This window comes from Bacillus rossius, chromosome 3, assembly GCF_032445375.1.
Source record: "Bacillus rossius redtenbacheri isolate Brsri chromosome 3, Brsri_v3, whole genome shotgun sequence".
Taxonomy (NCBI): Eukaryota; Metazoa; Arthropoda; class Insecta; order Phasmatodea; family Bacillidae; genus Bacillus; species Bacillus rossius.
This window is the reverse complement of record NC_086332.1, coordinates 4,438,230-4,456,133: the sequence shown is the minus strand read 5'-3', so window position 1 is coordinate 4,456,133 and position 17,904 is coordinate 4,438,230. Positions and strand designations below refer to the sequence as shown.

Sequence of the window (17,904 nt, the reverse complement as noted above, 5' to 3'; positions counted from 1 at the left end):
CGTCACAATCCAATATGGCGGACATCGGTTCAGGCTCCGAACCCAGGACCCAGCCGCAGGAAATACTTTAGTATACTAATACAATAATAATTACGCACTGCTTATGTAAATAGTTTTGTACGGTGACTGTTGTATTAGTTACTATTATATATGTAACTCTGCATTTGCATGTAAAAAAATTTGTTGTTTAATGACGGTCTAAATGATTAACAACTGTGAGTCAGTGTTAAATCGTTATAGAATGGAAAAATTCGCGTTTTCGATGACCTCTAGGATAGACACCACAACCCTCTACATACTCAGGCAAATGCTACTTGCCCATTGGCTATTGACTCGTGACACTTGTCAACTGGGACGCTTGCGATTCGTTACTTTTTTGGTTGAAGGTTTCCCATTGGTAGAGACCGGAAAAATTCGCGGATTCATTTCACGATATGCTAGAATCCAAACAACTGTACATTTATATTGCTTCTGTGATTGGCTTACAGAGTATCTGAAGGACATTTAGCCAATGGGAAACCTTCAATCGAAAAAGTATCGAATCGCAAGCGTTCCAGTTGACAAGTGTCACGAGTCAATAGCCAATGAGCAAGTGGCATTTGCCTGAGTATGTAGAGGGTTGTGGAGTCTATCCTAGAGGTCATCGAAAGCGCGAATTTTTTCAGTTTCTACCCATTGGCTCAAAGTCCTTCAGATAAACTGTAAGCCAATCACAGAAGCAATATAAATGTACAGTTGTTTGGATTCTAGTATATCGTGGAATGAATCCGCGAATTTTTCCGGTCTCTATTAATCGTCAGTCCCGTGACTAAAGAGAGAAGCATTGCAGTCGGTGACGTGAGGGCGGGAGAGAACAGCGACTCCGAGGGAAGTGCTTGGCGCATGTTGGACGACCCCGTGTCGCGTGCACGTGTGCCGTCTCGCGATAAGGCACGGGCGTCCTCCAGGCGTCCTCCAGGCCATGCTAGCGCCGTGTCCTCGACTCGCCGTCTCACCAACTAGTTCTGTTACTTCCTTCACGAGCTACCGTGGGATGAGACTCAGCGTTTAAAGCCTTATTTAGGACATACGTTATTGCTTATTCTGGCCGGCGAGTAGTTAAACTTTTTTATTGCAGTGACAACATCTAATAAATCGATGAACTCCGGCTGCACGCTCAAAAAAGTGTCCCGTTACGCAATTTGTCCCGTTACGCTCATTGTACGCTTGCGCCGCATCCATCTCTCTTCCACTCGATTGGAACAACCATCGATTTGACTTTTTCGAGGCACATTAAACTTCAAACACTCACATTCGTCTCCTACTTTTCCTATCATCGTCCTATCCTTAAAAGAATAACACAGATTGGAAGAAGTTAAATAGCAAGCATGTATAAAAGTTATAGTTAAAATAATCTGTTCGTTAAAGTAATAAACATATTTGAATTAATGAGTGCAAATTAAATTAAATTTATCAATTAAATTGTAGATTTCATTTCACTCCTTCTTTGTATCCATACAAAATAGTGATAATTCAATAAAAATGATTCAATTTTATTCATAAAAGTATGAAATCATTTCATCAATGTTTTGTTATGACGTTGTCACGTTAAACTATAGTCCGTTAACCGACTTTACAGACAAACAATTTTTTTTTAGCAGAAAGTTAGAAAGATTTTGGCATTGAGAATTGCAAGAACAAAATGATGAATGCCTGGTTTGAGGAATTTCGGAACACCATAAATGTTAGGTGTGCAACTGCGTTCCATGGTTTTGTCTGATACACGATGGCGTACGTCCATAATAGCATTTTCAATCATTATTCCCCATTGCAAGGATCGTGATAGGAAACTCCATCAGTGTAACGAGTTTCGCCTTTCTTGACGCGCGCCTACGAGTCACTGGGATTTCGACAGTGTTACTTGGTCGTGTGGCGGAAGTACACTGAAAGTAGATCCTGCGTGAACCAGCTGTAGGTGTATCATATTTACTCTTGGCACGTGTTGCAAAAATGACGTTGTACCGGATTTGCCACTCCACGACTAGAAACAAAAATAAATCTAAATAATATAAATATAATTTGTTTGAAACAAAAATTTATTAGTGTTGACCTCAGTATTATTTATAATTGAGTCAAAGATTTATTTTATCAGTGTAGCGTCGTAAAAACGTGGTATTCTTTTAGTTAATTCAAAATATTCCGTTTGTAGCCTAAAAATGTTTTTTTTTGGGGTCTACATTGATTTAATGTTTGAAAGTCAACGAAAATCTTCTCCGCGTGCAAGTAAAAGAAGTTCTCTCATTGTTTGTTCTGCTACCAAGTCGCCAATGAGCTATGGTTGGATATATTGCTATATTGCTGTATATTTCGGCCCTCTTGGCGGGGTTCTCGCTTCTGCATGTGTGGCTGTTCTGTGACTCGGATCCCACACGCCCGACATCGTGCGATGCGACAAACAAGACAGTATTTCACGCCACACCTCGGTATTCCGAAGAGAAAGTGTCATATTCAGGCCCAAGCACATTATGTTGAGTTAATTCGATAGTTTTGACATCATTAAAGTGTAGATTTTGGAATGTAAATAGTATTTATTATTGTAACAGTTGACAATCGTAGTTTGTGCTTTAGTGCACCTTAATGCGTGCACCTATGTCGAAAAAATGATGCATAAATTTGCCTAAATAGTACATAATACACAAATTTCCTAAAGTAAAAAAAATGTTGGCAGCACATAGTGGTTCTAGTAATATTGCTTGTTTAATACGGTGTTTAAAAGTGTTGGTCACTCACGACACCCACTAAACAACACGATGCTATAGTAGGTAACTGGTCTCATCTACACGGGCATACATAAGATCAGAAAACTACTCGAGATAACAGAGAGTTGTCTGTTCACGAGAAGCATTTTATTGTTCGGGATTATTAGAAGGGCGTAAATGGCTAAAAACGCGTGTTTTTAGAATAATTATTAGGCATGAAACACCCGGTACAGATTGTTAAAAGCGCTCTAAGGGCTTGCAGTACAACTTTGTGTTCATATCTCCACCATGTGATGGTCACCGCTCATGTCTCATAGTCCCATGCTCGACGATAAGACTGCGCGCCAGGCCAGGGAGGAGATACCGCGCTTAAAGCACCAGCAAGCACTCTGGCTGGGCGGGGCCTTAACAGGCCAGGAAGCTGGGCCGGCCTGGGAGGACCGCGGTGTGGCTGTGGATAGTCGAGTGGCGCAGGGTCGTCGCGGAGGTCATACGCGGCCGTGCACAACGGCCTTAACGCAGGTCGGTGCCGCTTCGCTGGGCCCACATGGTCCGCGACAGGCAGCTGTACTACCGCTCTTCAGGCTCGTCACCACTCTCGGTTCAGAGCCACCACAGTCAGTCCTTACAAGCTGGCCTCAAACTTGGGAACTTTGGTAACGAAAAATTCTTCTATTCTCATGTTGCAAATAAACTTATGATACGAAACTCGGAAATTAAATTTGGAGTAATTTTTTTTTTTTTAATAATGCCGAGCATAATTACTATACCGATCATTAAAATATTCGCTTGCCGCTAGAATTCACTGCCTGAATCGTAAACGTCGTGACGCGAGGCAAAGACACACTCCTGAATGTTTCCCCGGCCGACCCCGGCCCGTTACCTTCACGCTGACTGGTCGCGCGGCTTCCTGCCGGCTCGCGCGGACCAGTAGCGGGCCGCCTCTCGCCCGCTGCCCTGGCTGGCGCGCAGCACGTGTCGCCGCTCCGCATCTCGTCTTGTGTACAAGCCTGAACGCTAGCGTGGGCTGACTAACAATTAAAATTAAGTAAAAAAAAAAATCACATTACAATCTTTATGTGCAGCCAATTGGTTTGTGAGAGAAAATTTTAATATTAACTAAACATTCATCCATGGTTTTAGTATTATCTTTGAAAGATTTGTGCAATGGGAGTGCATGACTTTATGTAAGCTTTTGGACATACGCCATTGCTAAGCACATGTGTGTCTGTAGAAGAAAACGACAGAACCCCCCCCCCCCCCCCCAAAAAAAAAAAACACAAATTAAGCAAAAAATTGATGTCAACAGGATATAAACACCAAATAATATTCCATAACAGGAATATGGTCAAGAAACAAAAAAAAGGACTAACAGAACGAAAAAAACCTCACAACAAAAAATATTGAACCCCCCCCCCCAAATAGTTTTCTTCTACAGACATACATGTGCTTAGCAATGGCTTATGTCCAAAAGCTTTCATCAAGTCATGGTTTTAGTAATCATAATCAAGAATAAATACTGAAATTAAAACTTTTTTTCCGGTTAGAGTTAAATACATTTTAATAAAGCCTACAGAAGATTTCTTTATAGTTTTGCAACCAAGAGCACAAAAAGGGTTTGTTATAAAAATTATGACAGTAATCGTCAGAAAACTCACGTAGAAGTCATATAGTGTTGTTTTGCTCAAGGTGAAAGTTGTGTCAGTGAAATGAAGCTGCAGCAGGTATGTGTACTGAGTGACTTGAAGCGACGACGATGTAGGTTTATTAGTGGAAAGTGTGCAGCGAAGTTTAATGTATGTAAGGACCTACACATTCCGTACACGCTCTGAAAGAATATTTCAAGATTAAACAGCTTGGAAATGCTAGCTTTTTCTTCGTTTAAAAACTAGAAAAGTTTGGAAAAATTTCTAAAAAAAAAAAAGTTTACGTACTTATGTACGCGCGTTAGAAGTAACACTTCCTTGTCGTGAAAAAAAAAACTAACTTTAATTTTGATGCAATTAATTAATAAAAATTAAATAATAAAATGACTTCAGTGTTATTATAAATACAATTGGTAAAGTATACATTTAATTTAAAAATTAAATAAATACTTACTATTCAATATTAACATAAACACGTGTATACATCAATTATTTAATTTAGTAAAATAATCGAGTAAAATTTCAATTAATACTGAAAATCAATAAATATGAGGGATATTTATTATAAATAATTGAGTTTAATTATTCCTTAAATAATAATGTAATAATTTATAATTCATCTAATTTATAAATACGGGAACATAACCTCACAAACACTCCATGAAAACGGCCAGGAGACTACTAAACCCTCCACACACTCCCTGCCAGCGACAATGGAAGCTTACAAGCAACCTGACATCGTTATACATACGGGAACATAACCTCACTTATATAAATACACTTGAAAATATTATTGCAAAAGTTTGTAAACACAATTTTACATAACTAATAATCTCAATAAAAAAGTTTTGATGATATGGACCAGTGTTCAGTATAAATCACTAAAGTATAAGATTTAAAAACTATAATTTATACTTGTATCTAGCCTTTTTTTTCATCCTGTGAAAAATACGTTGCATGGTGCATCGTAAACTTTCACTCTCATCATTTTTTTCATGACGCGCCTAAAGAAGCATAACTTCAAAAAAAAAGAATTATTTCGTAGAAAAGCATTAAGGTCGATAAACATACACATTCGACACAAATAAGTGCAAAATATCTAAAACACTTAACTATGAAGTGCTACTGACATACCAGGCAAGCAGGCAAGCAAGCTTAACTAGGAGTCACGTTTTTTGTGTAAGCTCTTTTTTTGTCTTATACTAAATACACGTTGTGGCTGCTCTCTTTTTCCCACGCTACGTACGTATTTACTTTTGAACATTCGCCCCAACGAACGTAGAGGAGCAGAGGCGAATAATGACACAGGCGACGAACAGGGAGTTGTTTTTTTATCGCTCTGAAAATTGGACCGTGCGAAACGGGGCGGCAACCTTTGCCTCGCGACTTCTCAAAAAAAAAAAAAAATACACTCGCCTTTCTTGAGTGCGGTGGTCCCGACGGAGGAGACTCGAAAGAGATTTCCCCCCCCCCCCCTCCTCATCGCCAAAGATCTTTAACGAGCCCCAAAGAAAGGCTACAGCCATCTTGGACGCCAGGCAGGTCCTGGGAACATCATGAGACCACCTCCTGCGCGAAACAAGCTAATAACTTCCGAGTGCTTTTTTAACTGGGGAGCTCGTCGCTTATTGCCGAATGATGCGGACGTCTTGCGGACTGTAAACAAAATTAGGATCTCCTCTCGAGATTTTTTTTTTGTTTTACTGGAAGAAACAGACCGCCAGGAATTGTTAGTTGCTACTTTTAACGAGCAAAACATATTTTCTGAGCTATGTATATATGAACACTAACAAGGGATTACTAAAAAAATTAAAAAAAAATATTTTTAAAAAATTGGTTGTCTGTAAAGTAGGTTTACGGACGATAGTTTAACGTGACGTCATAACAAAACATTGATGAAATGATTGCATACTTTTATGAATAAAATTGAATCATTTTTATTGAATTATCACTATTTTGTATGGATACAAAGGAGTGAAATGAAATCTACAATTTAATTGATAAATGTACTTTTATTTGCACTCATTAATTCAAATATGTTCATTACTTTAACGAAGAGTATATTTTAACTATAACTTTTATACATGTTTGCTATTTAACTTCTTTCAATCTGTGTTATTCTGTTAAGGATAGGACGATGATAGGAAAAGTAGAAAACGAATGGGAGTGTTTGAAGTTTAATGTGCCTCGAAAAAGCCAAATCGATGGTTGTTCCAATCGAGTGGAAGAGAGATAGATGCGGCGCAAGCGTACAATGAGCGTAACGGGACAATATGTGTAACGGGAAAATATGTGTAACGGGACAATGTGCGTAATGGGACACTTTTTCGTGCGTGCTGCCGGCGTTCATCGATTTATTAGACGTTGTCACGTCAAAAATGTTTTCAATCTTTATATGTAGCCAATGTAAGAGAAAACTTTAATATTAATTAAGTTTTCATCGGTGGCCTTATTAATCGTAATCAAGCATAAATATCGAATTTGAAGAACATTCTTTTTGTAAAGAGTTAAAATACTCGTTATAAAGCAAAGCTTAAATTAAAGCATAAGTAAAGTAGATTTATTTAGCTTTGCAACCAAGAACACAAAAAATTTTTGTTGTAAAAATAATTATAGTTATCATCCGAAAAGTCACAAAAAGTGTATTTATATTGTATTTGGGAAACAAATATGAATACTTTTTTTTACGAAAAAGCAAAATATCTAAATAAAAATACTACTTCCTTAAAATAAACAACATTTTCCAAACATAACATATGTGTATTTCCATTTCAATGTTTCACGAATTGCACTACTTGACTGTTTCATATATTAAAAATATTAATAACACATTTTCTACGTGTAGTTACTTTTTGATGTTATTTACATTCATGATCGTTTTGTTTTCACCTTTGGTGTATATGTATAATTAAATATTAGTTCTGTTATTTGTTTTTTTTTTCATTGGAAAAATATTATTTGTATTTAAAATGTGAATTTATTCCCACAACAATAACAATAGCAGCATTATTCATAGACAATGTGAAAAATCATATTTTTCCCCTTAGGAGTTGCAAACATTATCTAATATATTTTTTTTAATTAATTTTAGATACTATACAAGAAATGGCACAGAAGCAAAACATGTAAAGCATGTCAACTGATATTTATTCTGATCTTACATACAAAAGTAATATTTTTGTGGAAATTCTGATAGGCGCGCTAGTATTTCTTAAAATATTATGTATATTGTGATTTCCTAGTTGCAGCAATATATAAAAATCCACTATAATATACTATCACAAAAAATTAAAGACATTATCACACTAGGACCTAGAAGTATACAGTGATTGTTTTTTGCACCTATTTTTTTGCCTGAAGATGGGACGATTGTGTTGTCTTTCCTGTCGTGTTACTTATTTTAGTTTTGTTGTATTCTGTGTTTAGATTGGCAATAAACTGTGTTTTTCCTGTTTTCATTTGTTTTGTTTTTTTTTTTACCAAAAATCGTTATTTGTTAATTCACGTGACTTTATTCGTTACTTCTTCAATGTCAGGATTAGTATTCTAATTAATGCGAGCTTAAAATAACTTTTTTTTTCCCATGTTTACAATGAACTGTTAGAATATATGTTGTTTCTTAGATCTGTGTCGTTTTGTGTCTTCCTGTGAGTTTTTCTCACTCATATTTTTTGAGTTGCCTACTTTAGTCAGTGAAAAAAAGTCAATTTGAATTAACTTTAATTCATTATCACTGCCATCATACTTCAAAGATCAAACTAAATCATTTGACAGCGCTTTTTGGTGTTTGAAAAGTGTTCTGACGTGACTGCGAGGTTAAAGTATGTATGTCTGGTCTCCAGGCATTTGGCTGTAGCGCAAACCTCTCCCGCGTGTTTATATATACCCAACTGAGCAATTATGTTTCACACATGTTATATTTATGTTAAACAGATGACAACTAAACTGTTTTACAACAGTTCTGACTGATCGCAAGTTGTCTTAGAGGATGTGTTTGATCCACAAAGCACAAAAAATCAACATAATGTTTCTCATTGATGTTTGATCGAATGCAAACTTTTTTTTTACACGTGATTCTACCAGTTTGTGTATCCTGCATTAGCCGTGGCCCGCGACTTCATCCGCGTGGGATTTATTCAATCGTTTCAAATAGTACTTCATTGTGAAAATTGATTCGCAATAATTAACGACTATATGACACATAGCTGAAACCATCGACTTCGTCCGTGTCGGAAACACTTAATTTATTGAATATAGCTGCTCGGCCCGGCTTCACACGGTTGGTGTACCCATTTAAGAAAATAAGACATTTGTTGCAGTCGTTTAGAGTTATGCGCGTATCTACAGTACATAATATTATATTTTTGTTATATTTGTAATTTTTTGTGCTTAACTACAGCTACTATTATATACTTACACCTATTTTCATTCTCTCAGTATATTTTGTATTTTTTTTTGGTTGTTTTATGTATTATTTCGTAGCTTGGTCAGATCCTTGATTGATATATTTACAAATGTATTTGATGGCTTGAACTGAGTGGCAGTACTCGATATTTATGTGCGCGTTAAACGTCTGGCTGGACGCTCAGAGCTCGATTCCCTAGCGTGAGCTTGTACATTTCTAATATTTTGTTCTTCAAGCCGCTGTGAACGCTCAATACTTGACTCTTTTGCACGCGATTGCGACGCGTATTCTCTCTGACTTGCAAGACGATTTCCAGTTTCTGATGGAGATTCTCTATCACGACGTATTTTTATTGCCCTAGCCTGTAAACTATTTCTAGAAATTTGAGGTCTTGATCTTTTGGGCATTTTAAAATGATAAAAAAAATAACTAAATACTACATCAACTAATACTAAATTATTTGCTTACATGTTGAACATGAATTAGCCTGTATATGAAGTGGTGATTGAAAAATTATAAAAAATTCAAAATAATTTCAAGGAAAAATATACGAAATCGCGCGCAACCGCTGCGTAGGGAGCCGACCGCGGCACTATATTTAGTGACATTGACTCCCCTCCCTCACCAAAGTGACTGCTGCCTGCTAGGCGAGCGGGGTGTGGGCGGGGCGCGGGAGCAGGCGGTGGTGGGAACGCGAGCGTCAAGAGAGACACGACGACGACGACGGACAGTTGCTAGTTACTGAATTACAAAGATATAAAAATTAAAATATGTTGCTTAAATAATGTGGTTAATAAATAACGCGGTAAAAAGTAGCCTATTTTCATCAGGGATAATGTTGGCTTCTAATGAAAAAAGAATTTTTCAAATAGGTCCCGTAGTTTCGGAGCCTATTCAATACAAACAAACAAATCTTTCCTCTTTATAATATTAGTGTAGATAAGAGCATCTTGGCGTAAGTAATCTACGAGACGAGCGTCCATTGACGGATAGTCGCTGCAGGAAAGAACATGTACCGGGATACACAACCTCGCCGTTATTTACCGGCCACTCTGACGGCGACCTCGCAAGGTAGCACGCGCGACTCCTCGTGAAGGTGCTCTAAGAAGTCACTGAACCACATTCCACCCGTGTTGACGGTTATGTCAGGACGAGGTCCGTCGAAGCCAATGAGCTCCCGCGACTTCCGTGGTGGGAACTAGGAGTGACGGGCGGAAAGTGAAACTTCGGGTCGGAACGCCAGGACACACATTTTGACGTGACAAAGTCTAATAAATCGATGAACGCCGGCTGCTCGCACGAAAAAGTGTCCCGTTACGCACATTGTCCCGTTACGCTCATTGTACGCTTGCACCACATCTAGCTCTCTTCCACTCGATTGGAACAACCATCGATTTGACTTTTTCGAGGCACATTAAACTTGAAACACTCCCATTCGTTTCCTACTTTTCCTATCATCGTCCTATCCTTAACAGAATAACACAGATTGTAACTAGTTAAATAGCAAACATGTATAAAAGTTATTGTTAAAATAATCTATTCGTTAAAGTAATAAACATATTTGAATTAATGAGTGCAAATAAAAGTACATTTATCAATTAAATTGTAGATTACATTTTACTCCTTCTTTGTATCCATACAAAATAGTGATAATTCAATAAAAATTATTCAATTTTATTCATAAAAGTATGCAATCAAATCATTTCATCAATGTTTTGTTATGACGTTGTCACGTTAAACTATCGTCCGTAAACCGACTTTACAGACAACCAATTTTTTGTTTGGAAAATAACAGAAAACGTAACTTGGGTTTCTAGTTGTTACCATCTCGCAGAAAGCACGGTACGGCCGGGGACGATATGTCAGAGATTTGAGGGGATGTTTTCCAGTCCGGGTCATTATTTATATTTACGTTCAACACATTTCAACTTGTAGGCTTTTTGTGTCATGGAACTTCAATGAAATGAAAAGAAAAAAATACATGGCGCATACTCTTTGAAAGATTATTTGGAAATGTTTTTTTTTTTTTTTATAATTTTTGTGCTGCACGGATAAGAATAACCAAATTAAATAAATAACTGGAAAATTTTGGTTTTAAAGGCAATGCTGATGGCTACTGCGAGATATAGTTTTTTTTTCTGAAGAATTTATTTAATTTTATGAAGTTTTTTAAAATCATAAAGATTCTGAGGTTTTAAAAGGCTAAGTAAAATTCTTTTTTTTTTTCTGAAAGAAACTAAACCATATCACACAGTAGCCAATAAAATTGACTTTAAGCCAAAAAAGTTTCAGGTTTATATTCACTTTCATTATCCTTATCCATACTGCATGAAAACGTTAAAACTGCAACTTTGTCAGCTAATTAGTCAAAAAGCATGCGATGTAATAATTGTTCATCTTGTGAAAGCTAAGCCACTCAAAAAGCCAGCGCGTGGAACGTAAATACCACATACTGACGTGGAATGGAATGCAACTGGCAAGCATGTCGCTGGATGGAGCGAACTCTCACATGCCTCCATCACACCGTGTCAACAGCAAGACAGCGTGACAAGAGCTTTTGGAATGTATTACAAATCCGATCAAAAGTGTTGAAAAAAGATGAAGATTTTAATCCCACTGTTAACTGATGCCAAGTATCAACAAACATAGCCCACATCTCAAAAGCAGGTCTACATGCTATGATTCTCAGACTTTTTTTTTTAATCCAGTTTGTCAACAATGCATAATAAAAATATATTTTGAATTGGAGGAAATAATGTGATATTGTATTTTTTATCAAATTCGGTAATATAACAATCTTATTATATTTATTTTGAAAACAGTGTTAATTAAATGGAGTACTGCAGATTCCCTAACATATAAAAAGTGAAATGATGGAGACCTCTGTGTATTTGTTGTTACGGTACAAGTCGCATACATGTTGACAGGTGTGTGTAGTTTTTTTAAATTGCTTAAAACGTTATCCGGTTTAGGTAATGACGAATATGGTGTTTTGAAATTCATTAGATGCCACCGCTACGTATTTACATTTAATTCCATGCAAAACTTGACAATATATAAATACAAGCCTCTATAAAATCGCATATAAAAATTATCTTCAATTACATTGCCGACTAAGAAAAACCATTAAATTAACATATGAACGTATCGCATACTAATTAAGATGATTTTATTTGATATATATAATATATATAGTCTTTAGCCATTTTTAAATTTAAGGAAAGCTTCTATTTACCAAATAGTAGTAATCGGACAGCAGTCAGCGCAAAGCATAACAAATACATTATAAAGCTTAAGGGGCCCGCCTCGTCAGGGGTGTATGTGTGTTAGTGAGGCGGGATGATAAGCGCGACGCTCGATGGTATTTCTAGCGCGGTATCGCCTCTAAGCTCAAGGCTCTGAACTGGCGCGCAGTCTTCTCGTCGTCACAGGATAACTGTGAAATTTGTGCGGTGACCGTATTTTTATATTACGGGGAAATGAAGATAAAGGTGTAATGCAAGCCCCTTAAGTGCTTTCAAGAATCTGTACCACTTGTTTTACACCTAAAAATTACTCTGAAAACATGTGTTTCAGCCATTTTAACTCTTCTAGAAATACAGTTTTAAAACATGATCCAAAATTAAAAGTACTTTTCGGGCCTCAGCGAACTCTTCAATGCTTTTCGTAAACATACCCCACTCGGATATCTTGAGTAGTTTTGAAATCGCGTTGTTTTTCCTGAAGCTCTGCACACCGTGTGTGTGACCAGGTAGGCGGGCCCCTTAAATACAAATTTTAATTTAGAGCTGATTCATGGTTAAATGAGCAGAATCAAAAATATTGCTTTTTCACCCTGCTCATTAGGTACAACGAAACAAACACCGAAAAACTTCTACTCTAAATTTATAACAGCGGTGTAAAACAATGCGAATTACATACTTGCACAAAACCGCTAGAAGCATAAATATGAAACTACGAGGTCTCAACACTCTTTAAGTAAAACTTAAATTAATTACCAAATTGGGTGGTTACAATTCAGAACGTTACCTTTTTGAAAGCGAATCAATGCTTATGTTCTAAGTTTTGTTAATATGATTGATATTATTTGTATTGGACAGGTGTTGGGAAACTCTGATGGTTAATGGGGCTGACGTGTGACGAGCTGACGTGTTGTAAAGGTGTTGGGAAACACTGATGGTTAATGGGGCTGACGTGCTGTAAAGGTGTTGGGAAACACTAATGGTTAATGGGGTTGAAGTGTGACGAGCTGACGTGTTGTAAAGGTGTTGGGAAACACTGATGGTTAATGGGGCTGACGTGCTGTAAAGGTGTTGGGAAACACTAATGGTTAATGGGGTTGAAGTGTGACGAGCTGACGTGTTGTAAAGGTGTTGGGAAACACTGATGGTTAATGGGGCTGACGTGCTGTAAAGGTGTTGGGAAACACTAATGGTTAATGGGGTTGAAGTGTGACGAGCTGACGTGTTGTAAAGGTGTTGGGAAACACTGATGGTCAATGGGGCTGACGTGTGACGCAGCAGGACTCACCTTCCTTGGTGGTGGCGCCGGCGCCGTCGTGCTCCACCTGCGAAGAAGAAGAAGAGCAGGTTGAGATGAAGGACACTGACGTGCTGTGGCTGGTCGCGCGGCCCGAGGTCGCCGGATCCTCGCGGGCGATCCTCGCGAGGCCCGGGTTCACGATCAGGATCACCACCATCGAGCACGGGAGCGCAGCTGCATCACGCCACCGCCCCGGCTCGCACGCGCGCGCGGGAACAACTAGGCGGAGCACCGCTGTGCGCGTCTCTGCTCCCTCCACACCTGCCCGCCCCCTCTCCCCCACCCCAGCTCGCCGCATCAGCTGTGACGGCACTCCGGCCTGCGCGACCCGCTTCTCACGTCCTCCGCGGGGGAAGCCTTGCTTTCACAGACGAGAGAGACAAACACCCGATCCTGCATCTTCGGTTTTTTTTTTTTTGTTCATTGTAAATAAATATGGCGGTGTTGATAAAAGGAAAGACCATACACAAGGCAACGGTATTTATTTGTACGCCGCCATATTTTTTTTCGTTTGCCGTGTGTGTCCGTGAATGTTTATTTTGGACAACTCTTGATAACTAATGGTTCATTAGGTTAGGTTAGCTACATTATAAATACTTTAAAACATTGTGGACGGTTGATTTGGTTAGGATAGCTACATTAAAGATACTGTGAAATCATGCAAACGGTTTCCTAGCGCTGGATAGCTACATATTAAAAAGTTATTTGCTAAGCAACCATAAAATGATTTTACACTACCTATTTTTAATGTAGCTATACTTACCTAATATAACCAACCATCCACAATGTTTTAAAGTATTTATAATGTAGCTAACCTATCCTAATCGACCGCAAAATTTAATGCCACGTCGGTTTATACAATGTGACAGAACGGCGTATGACGTATGAGTAAGCTACATCCCAAATAAATACACCTGTTGTGGTACGGAAAAAAAAAGCGAGCATGAACTTCGGGGAACATCGGGTGTGGCTCTCTGGTCTGTGAAATGAAGGCCACTCCGCCCGCAGCGCCGCGTTCTGCGCGACATCTGTCGGGAGCACCTGCAACTACCAGCAACAACCAACCCGGGAACGTGCTTCAATTCCCAAATGCCTGTTGCGTAACAAATACGGTGTTTTGAAAATGCAAAATGAATGGTAAGCCACACCATAAAATATGTGGCTACCAAAATAAACCAACTTGATGTAAGCTTTTGGACATACGCCATTGCTAAGCACATGTGTGTCTGTAGAAGAAAACTAACAATACCCAAAAGACAAACACAAATCAAGAAAAAATTGCTGTTGTCAACAGGATATAAACAGGGGCGTAGGAACCGGGGGGACAGGGGGGACGTGTCCCCCTGAACTTTTGGGTGGAGGGGACTGTCCCCCTCAACTTTCTAGACCGTGATATTTTTATTTTATAATATTATTCTGCCCAACTTTATTTGTAATTTCTTCACTCTCAAATTTTATCTTAAGGAAACAATAATAATTTTAACATCGATGTATCCAATGGTTAGATACAAAAACTGCTTAAAAAGCGCTATTTTGCACTTTTAAAATCAAAATTTCTGGTGGAGGACCCCCGTAAGAGGGCAATCGGTTTACATGACATCAAAATCATTATTTGTCCCCCCCCCCCCCAACTTTATGAACACAGCTACGCCAATGGATATAAACATCACATAATATTCCATAACAGGAATATGGTCAACAAACAAAGAAAAACAAAGAAAAATGGACTAAAAGAACGAAAACACCCCCACAAATGATGACAGCACAAAAATTTGAACAAAAAAAATTAGCATTGATGTATGTCCAAAAGCTTGCATCAAGTCATGCACTCCCATTGCACAAATCTTTGAAAGATAATAAAATTAACCGAATTGATTATATACTGGTTTGTTTGCCCGATAAATAGCCTATGCATTACATCTCTCAGTCAATTTAGCTGATGTCAGTAATATATTATGAAAGCTACTTCCTAGCGGACGGGCTCAAAACTACTTAAAATAAAACTAGGTCTCAGTCTCGGCAAGAGTTTCTACCCCGTGAGCTGGCGGCGTCCCCTGTGAGCTTAAATTAACGTTGGTTTTCCCCCCCCCCCCCCCCCATTTTTGCAATGGACTGCTAGAATCTATGTTGTTTCTTGGATCTGCGTCGCTTTGTGCCGTCCTGTGAGCTTATCTCACTCATATTTTTTTGAGTTACTTTAGTCAGTGAAAAAAAAAATCAATTTTAATTAACTTTAATCCTTCATCACTACCACCATACTTCAAAGATCAAACTAAATCATTTGACAGCGTTTATTATTTTTTTTGTGTTTAAAAAGTGTTCTGAGCAATTATGTTTCATACATGTTATAGTTATGTTAAACAGATGACAACTAAGCTGGTTTACAATAGTTCTGACTGACCGCAGGTTGTCTTAGAGGATTTGTTTGATCCACTGAACACAATGAACGACGCAAGCCACGTGGAGACACATGTCACAGGCTTCAGCGCTCTATCAGCCAACAGAATCACCTTAAATAAGTGTATCATGGCGGACGCTATTTTTTTTTACATTGTTTAAGGTTTAAAATAGCACTTTAAATGCCCGATTTTCAATACAATAAGAAATGCATATATCGTAAGTACTAAATTTAAATACCCACTACGTAAATGGCAACTTTACATATGATTTAAAAAAAATTGTTTTTGTTAGGTATTGTTCGTACACAAAACACATGTGTCATCGCACATTAGCTTATTTTTCACACTTTTAATAACGCATCGTAAGGCAATGTCAGAGCCGGACGCAGAAGAGACAATCCTCGGTCTATATCATTAGTCCAAGACATATTGAACTAGAATGACATTGTTAATTCATAAAGAGCTGTAATCACAAAACGTGGTGAACCAACTTAAAAAGTAATTTTTACGCAGCAACTTGATACAAAGGTAACAAGAAAAGTATTTAGGTTTATTGTTGAAATTTAGGTAAGAATGTGTATGTAAATCCATTCATTACAATTAAAAGTTATGTTAAATTACAACATTCTTATAAATATTTTGTATTTAAGGTGAATTGACATTTTAAATTTTTTAAAAACACAAATAACTGACATCGAAATTCCTGTATAAAGTGGGTCTAAATGCTAATATTACACGAATTTATGTTTGGGTATAAGTTAAAAGATCGATTGCTAACCTACGAATAACTTAACAATTTCTTAGCCTTTAGCATTAAATGGTGTAAAGTGAATTTTATATAATTTTTTTTAAAAATATAATCAATTTAACTATAATACAATTAAGTGTCATAAAATGTATGCGATATGGTCTTGTATATTCACATGAAACGTATGTATGTAACTCATATGGTAATTATGGAGTACCTACTTTTTAATAAGGTTTGTATTTCTTTAATTCCCTGCGGCAGTTTTTCAAGGGAGTTAGTTCTATCTATGTCTTCTTTCAGAACAAATATGAACTCAAAATATAAGCGAAGGCAACGTTTTACATAGCATGGCCATGCAAATAAACACTCAATGCTACAGTGAATGTAGCATTATTAGGTCCTCCCTACTTGACTTGATGTAAGCTTTTGGACATACGCCATTGCTAAGCACTTGTATGTCTGTAGAAGAAAACTACAAAAAACACAAAAGACAAAAACACAAATTAAGCAAAAAATTGCTGTTGTCAACAGGATATAAACCCCACATAATATTCCATAACAGGAATATGGTCAACAAATAAAGAAAAATGGACTAACAGAACGAAAAAAAACACACAAATGATGACAGGACAAAAATATTGAAACAAAAAAAATTCAGCACAACAGTTGAAACGAGACAAAAACACGACAAAACGAATAGACGAAACAAACACAATCGTTTTCCAAAACAGAACTTGGTTCACAGACTTCATAATCAGATCCTTAATACGCGTCTTCCCGTAATACCCGCCTAACGAAAACACCAATAATATTTTGACTGGGAACAAAATCTTAAAAAAATACAAATAATTATTAGATTTTATAGATAATAAGAACAGTGTCTAAGATTATGGTTATAAATTTTAGGGAATGATTTTTTTTTTCATATATAATCTGAGAGGAGGATGTAATCCTGTAAGTATACACCGAGGAGTCATAAAGGATAATGTATTCCATCCGTGCGTTGAGCTCGACCTTCGTAACTCCTCGTCGAATGAGCGCCGTAAGAGGCGTGTCCAGTAACTACCGGGTGTCTGCAACTAGAGGTACTCTCACGGGCAGGTTGAAGTTGCCGGCGACTATGGGCAACAGTTGCCTCGGGTTGCCTGGACCGACCCTGGTTCCGGAGAAGGTGAACCGCGTGGGAAACAGCTGAGAGGCACTGAGGACGCAGTCGCGTCACGGTCAACACTAGCTAGGTTCCTTCGGGGACCCACCACAACGCCGAAATACATTAACGCCGAAAAATGTCATTGCAGGACTACCACAAAGGTTAGGTTAGGTAAGGTTAGGTTAGGTTGTGGTATTTCGGCGTTAAGATACATTTAAGAAACACACACACATTCATTCAGTTGTTTTTCATTTTGCTCCTGTGCAACCCCCCCCC

The 17,904-nt window shown here is 37.8% G+C and overlaps 1 protein-coding gene across 2 annotated transcripts in view; it reads right to left on the bottom strand.

Annotated features, from left to right (window-relative positions):
• Positions 1-17,904, bottom strand: part of LOC134530119 (uncharacterized) — a 317,722-nt gene that overhangs the window by 203,717 nt on the left and 96,101 nt on the right. The window contains exon 3 of one of the 2 annotated variants that reach the window (XM_063364725.1): positions 13,320-13,356. In XM_063364725.1, the coding sequence (XP_063220795.1) occupies positions 13,320-13,356 (37 nt within the window). Of the gene's footprint in view, positions 1-13,319; positions 13,532-17,904 lie in introns of those variants that run through there. The other variant, XM_063364724.1, reaches the window with a different exon arrangement.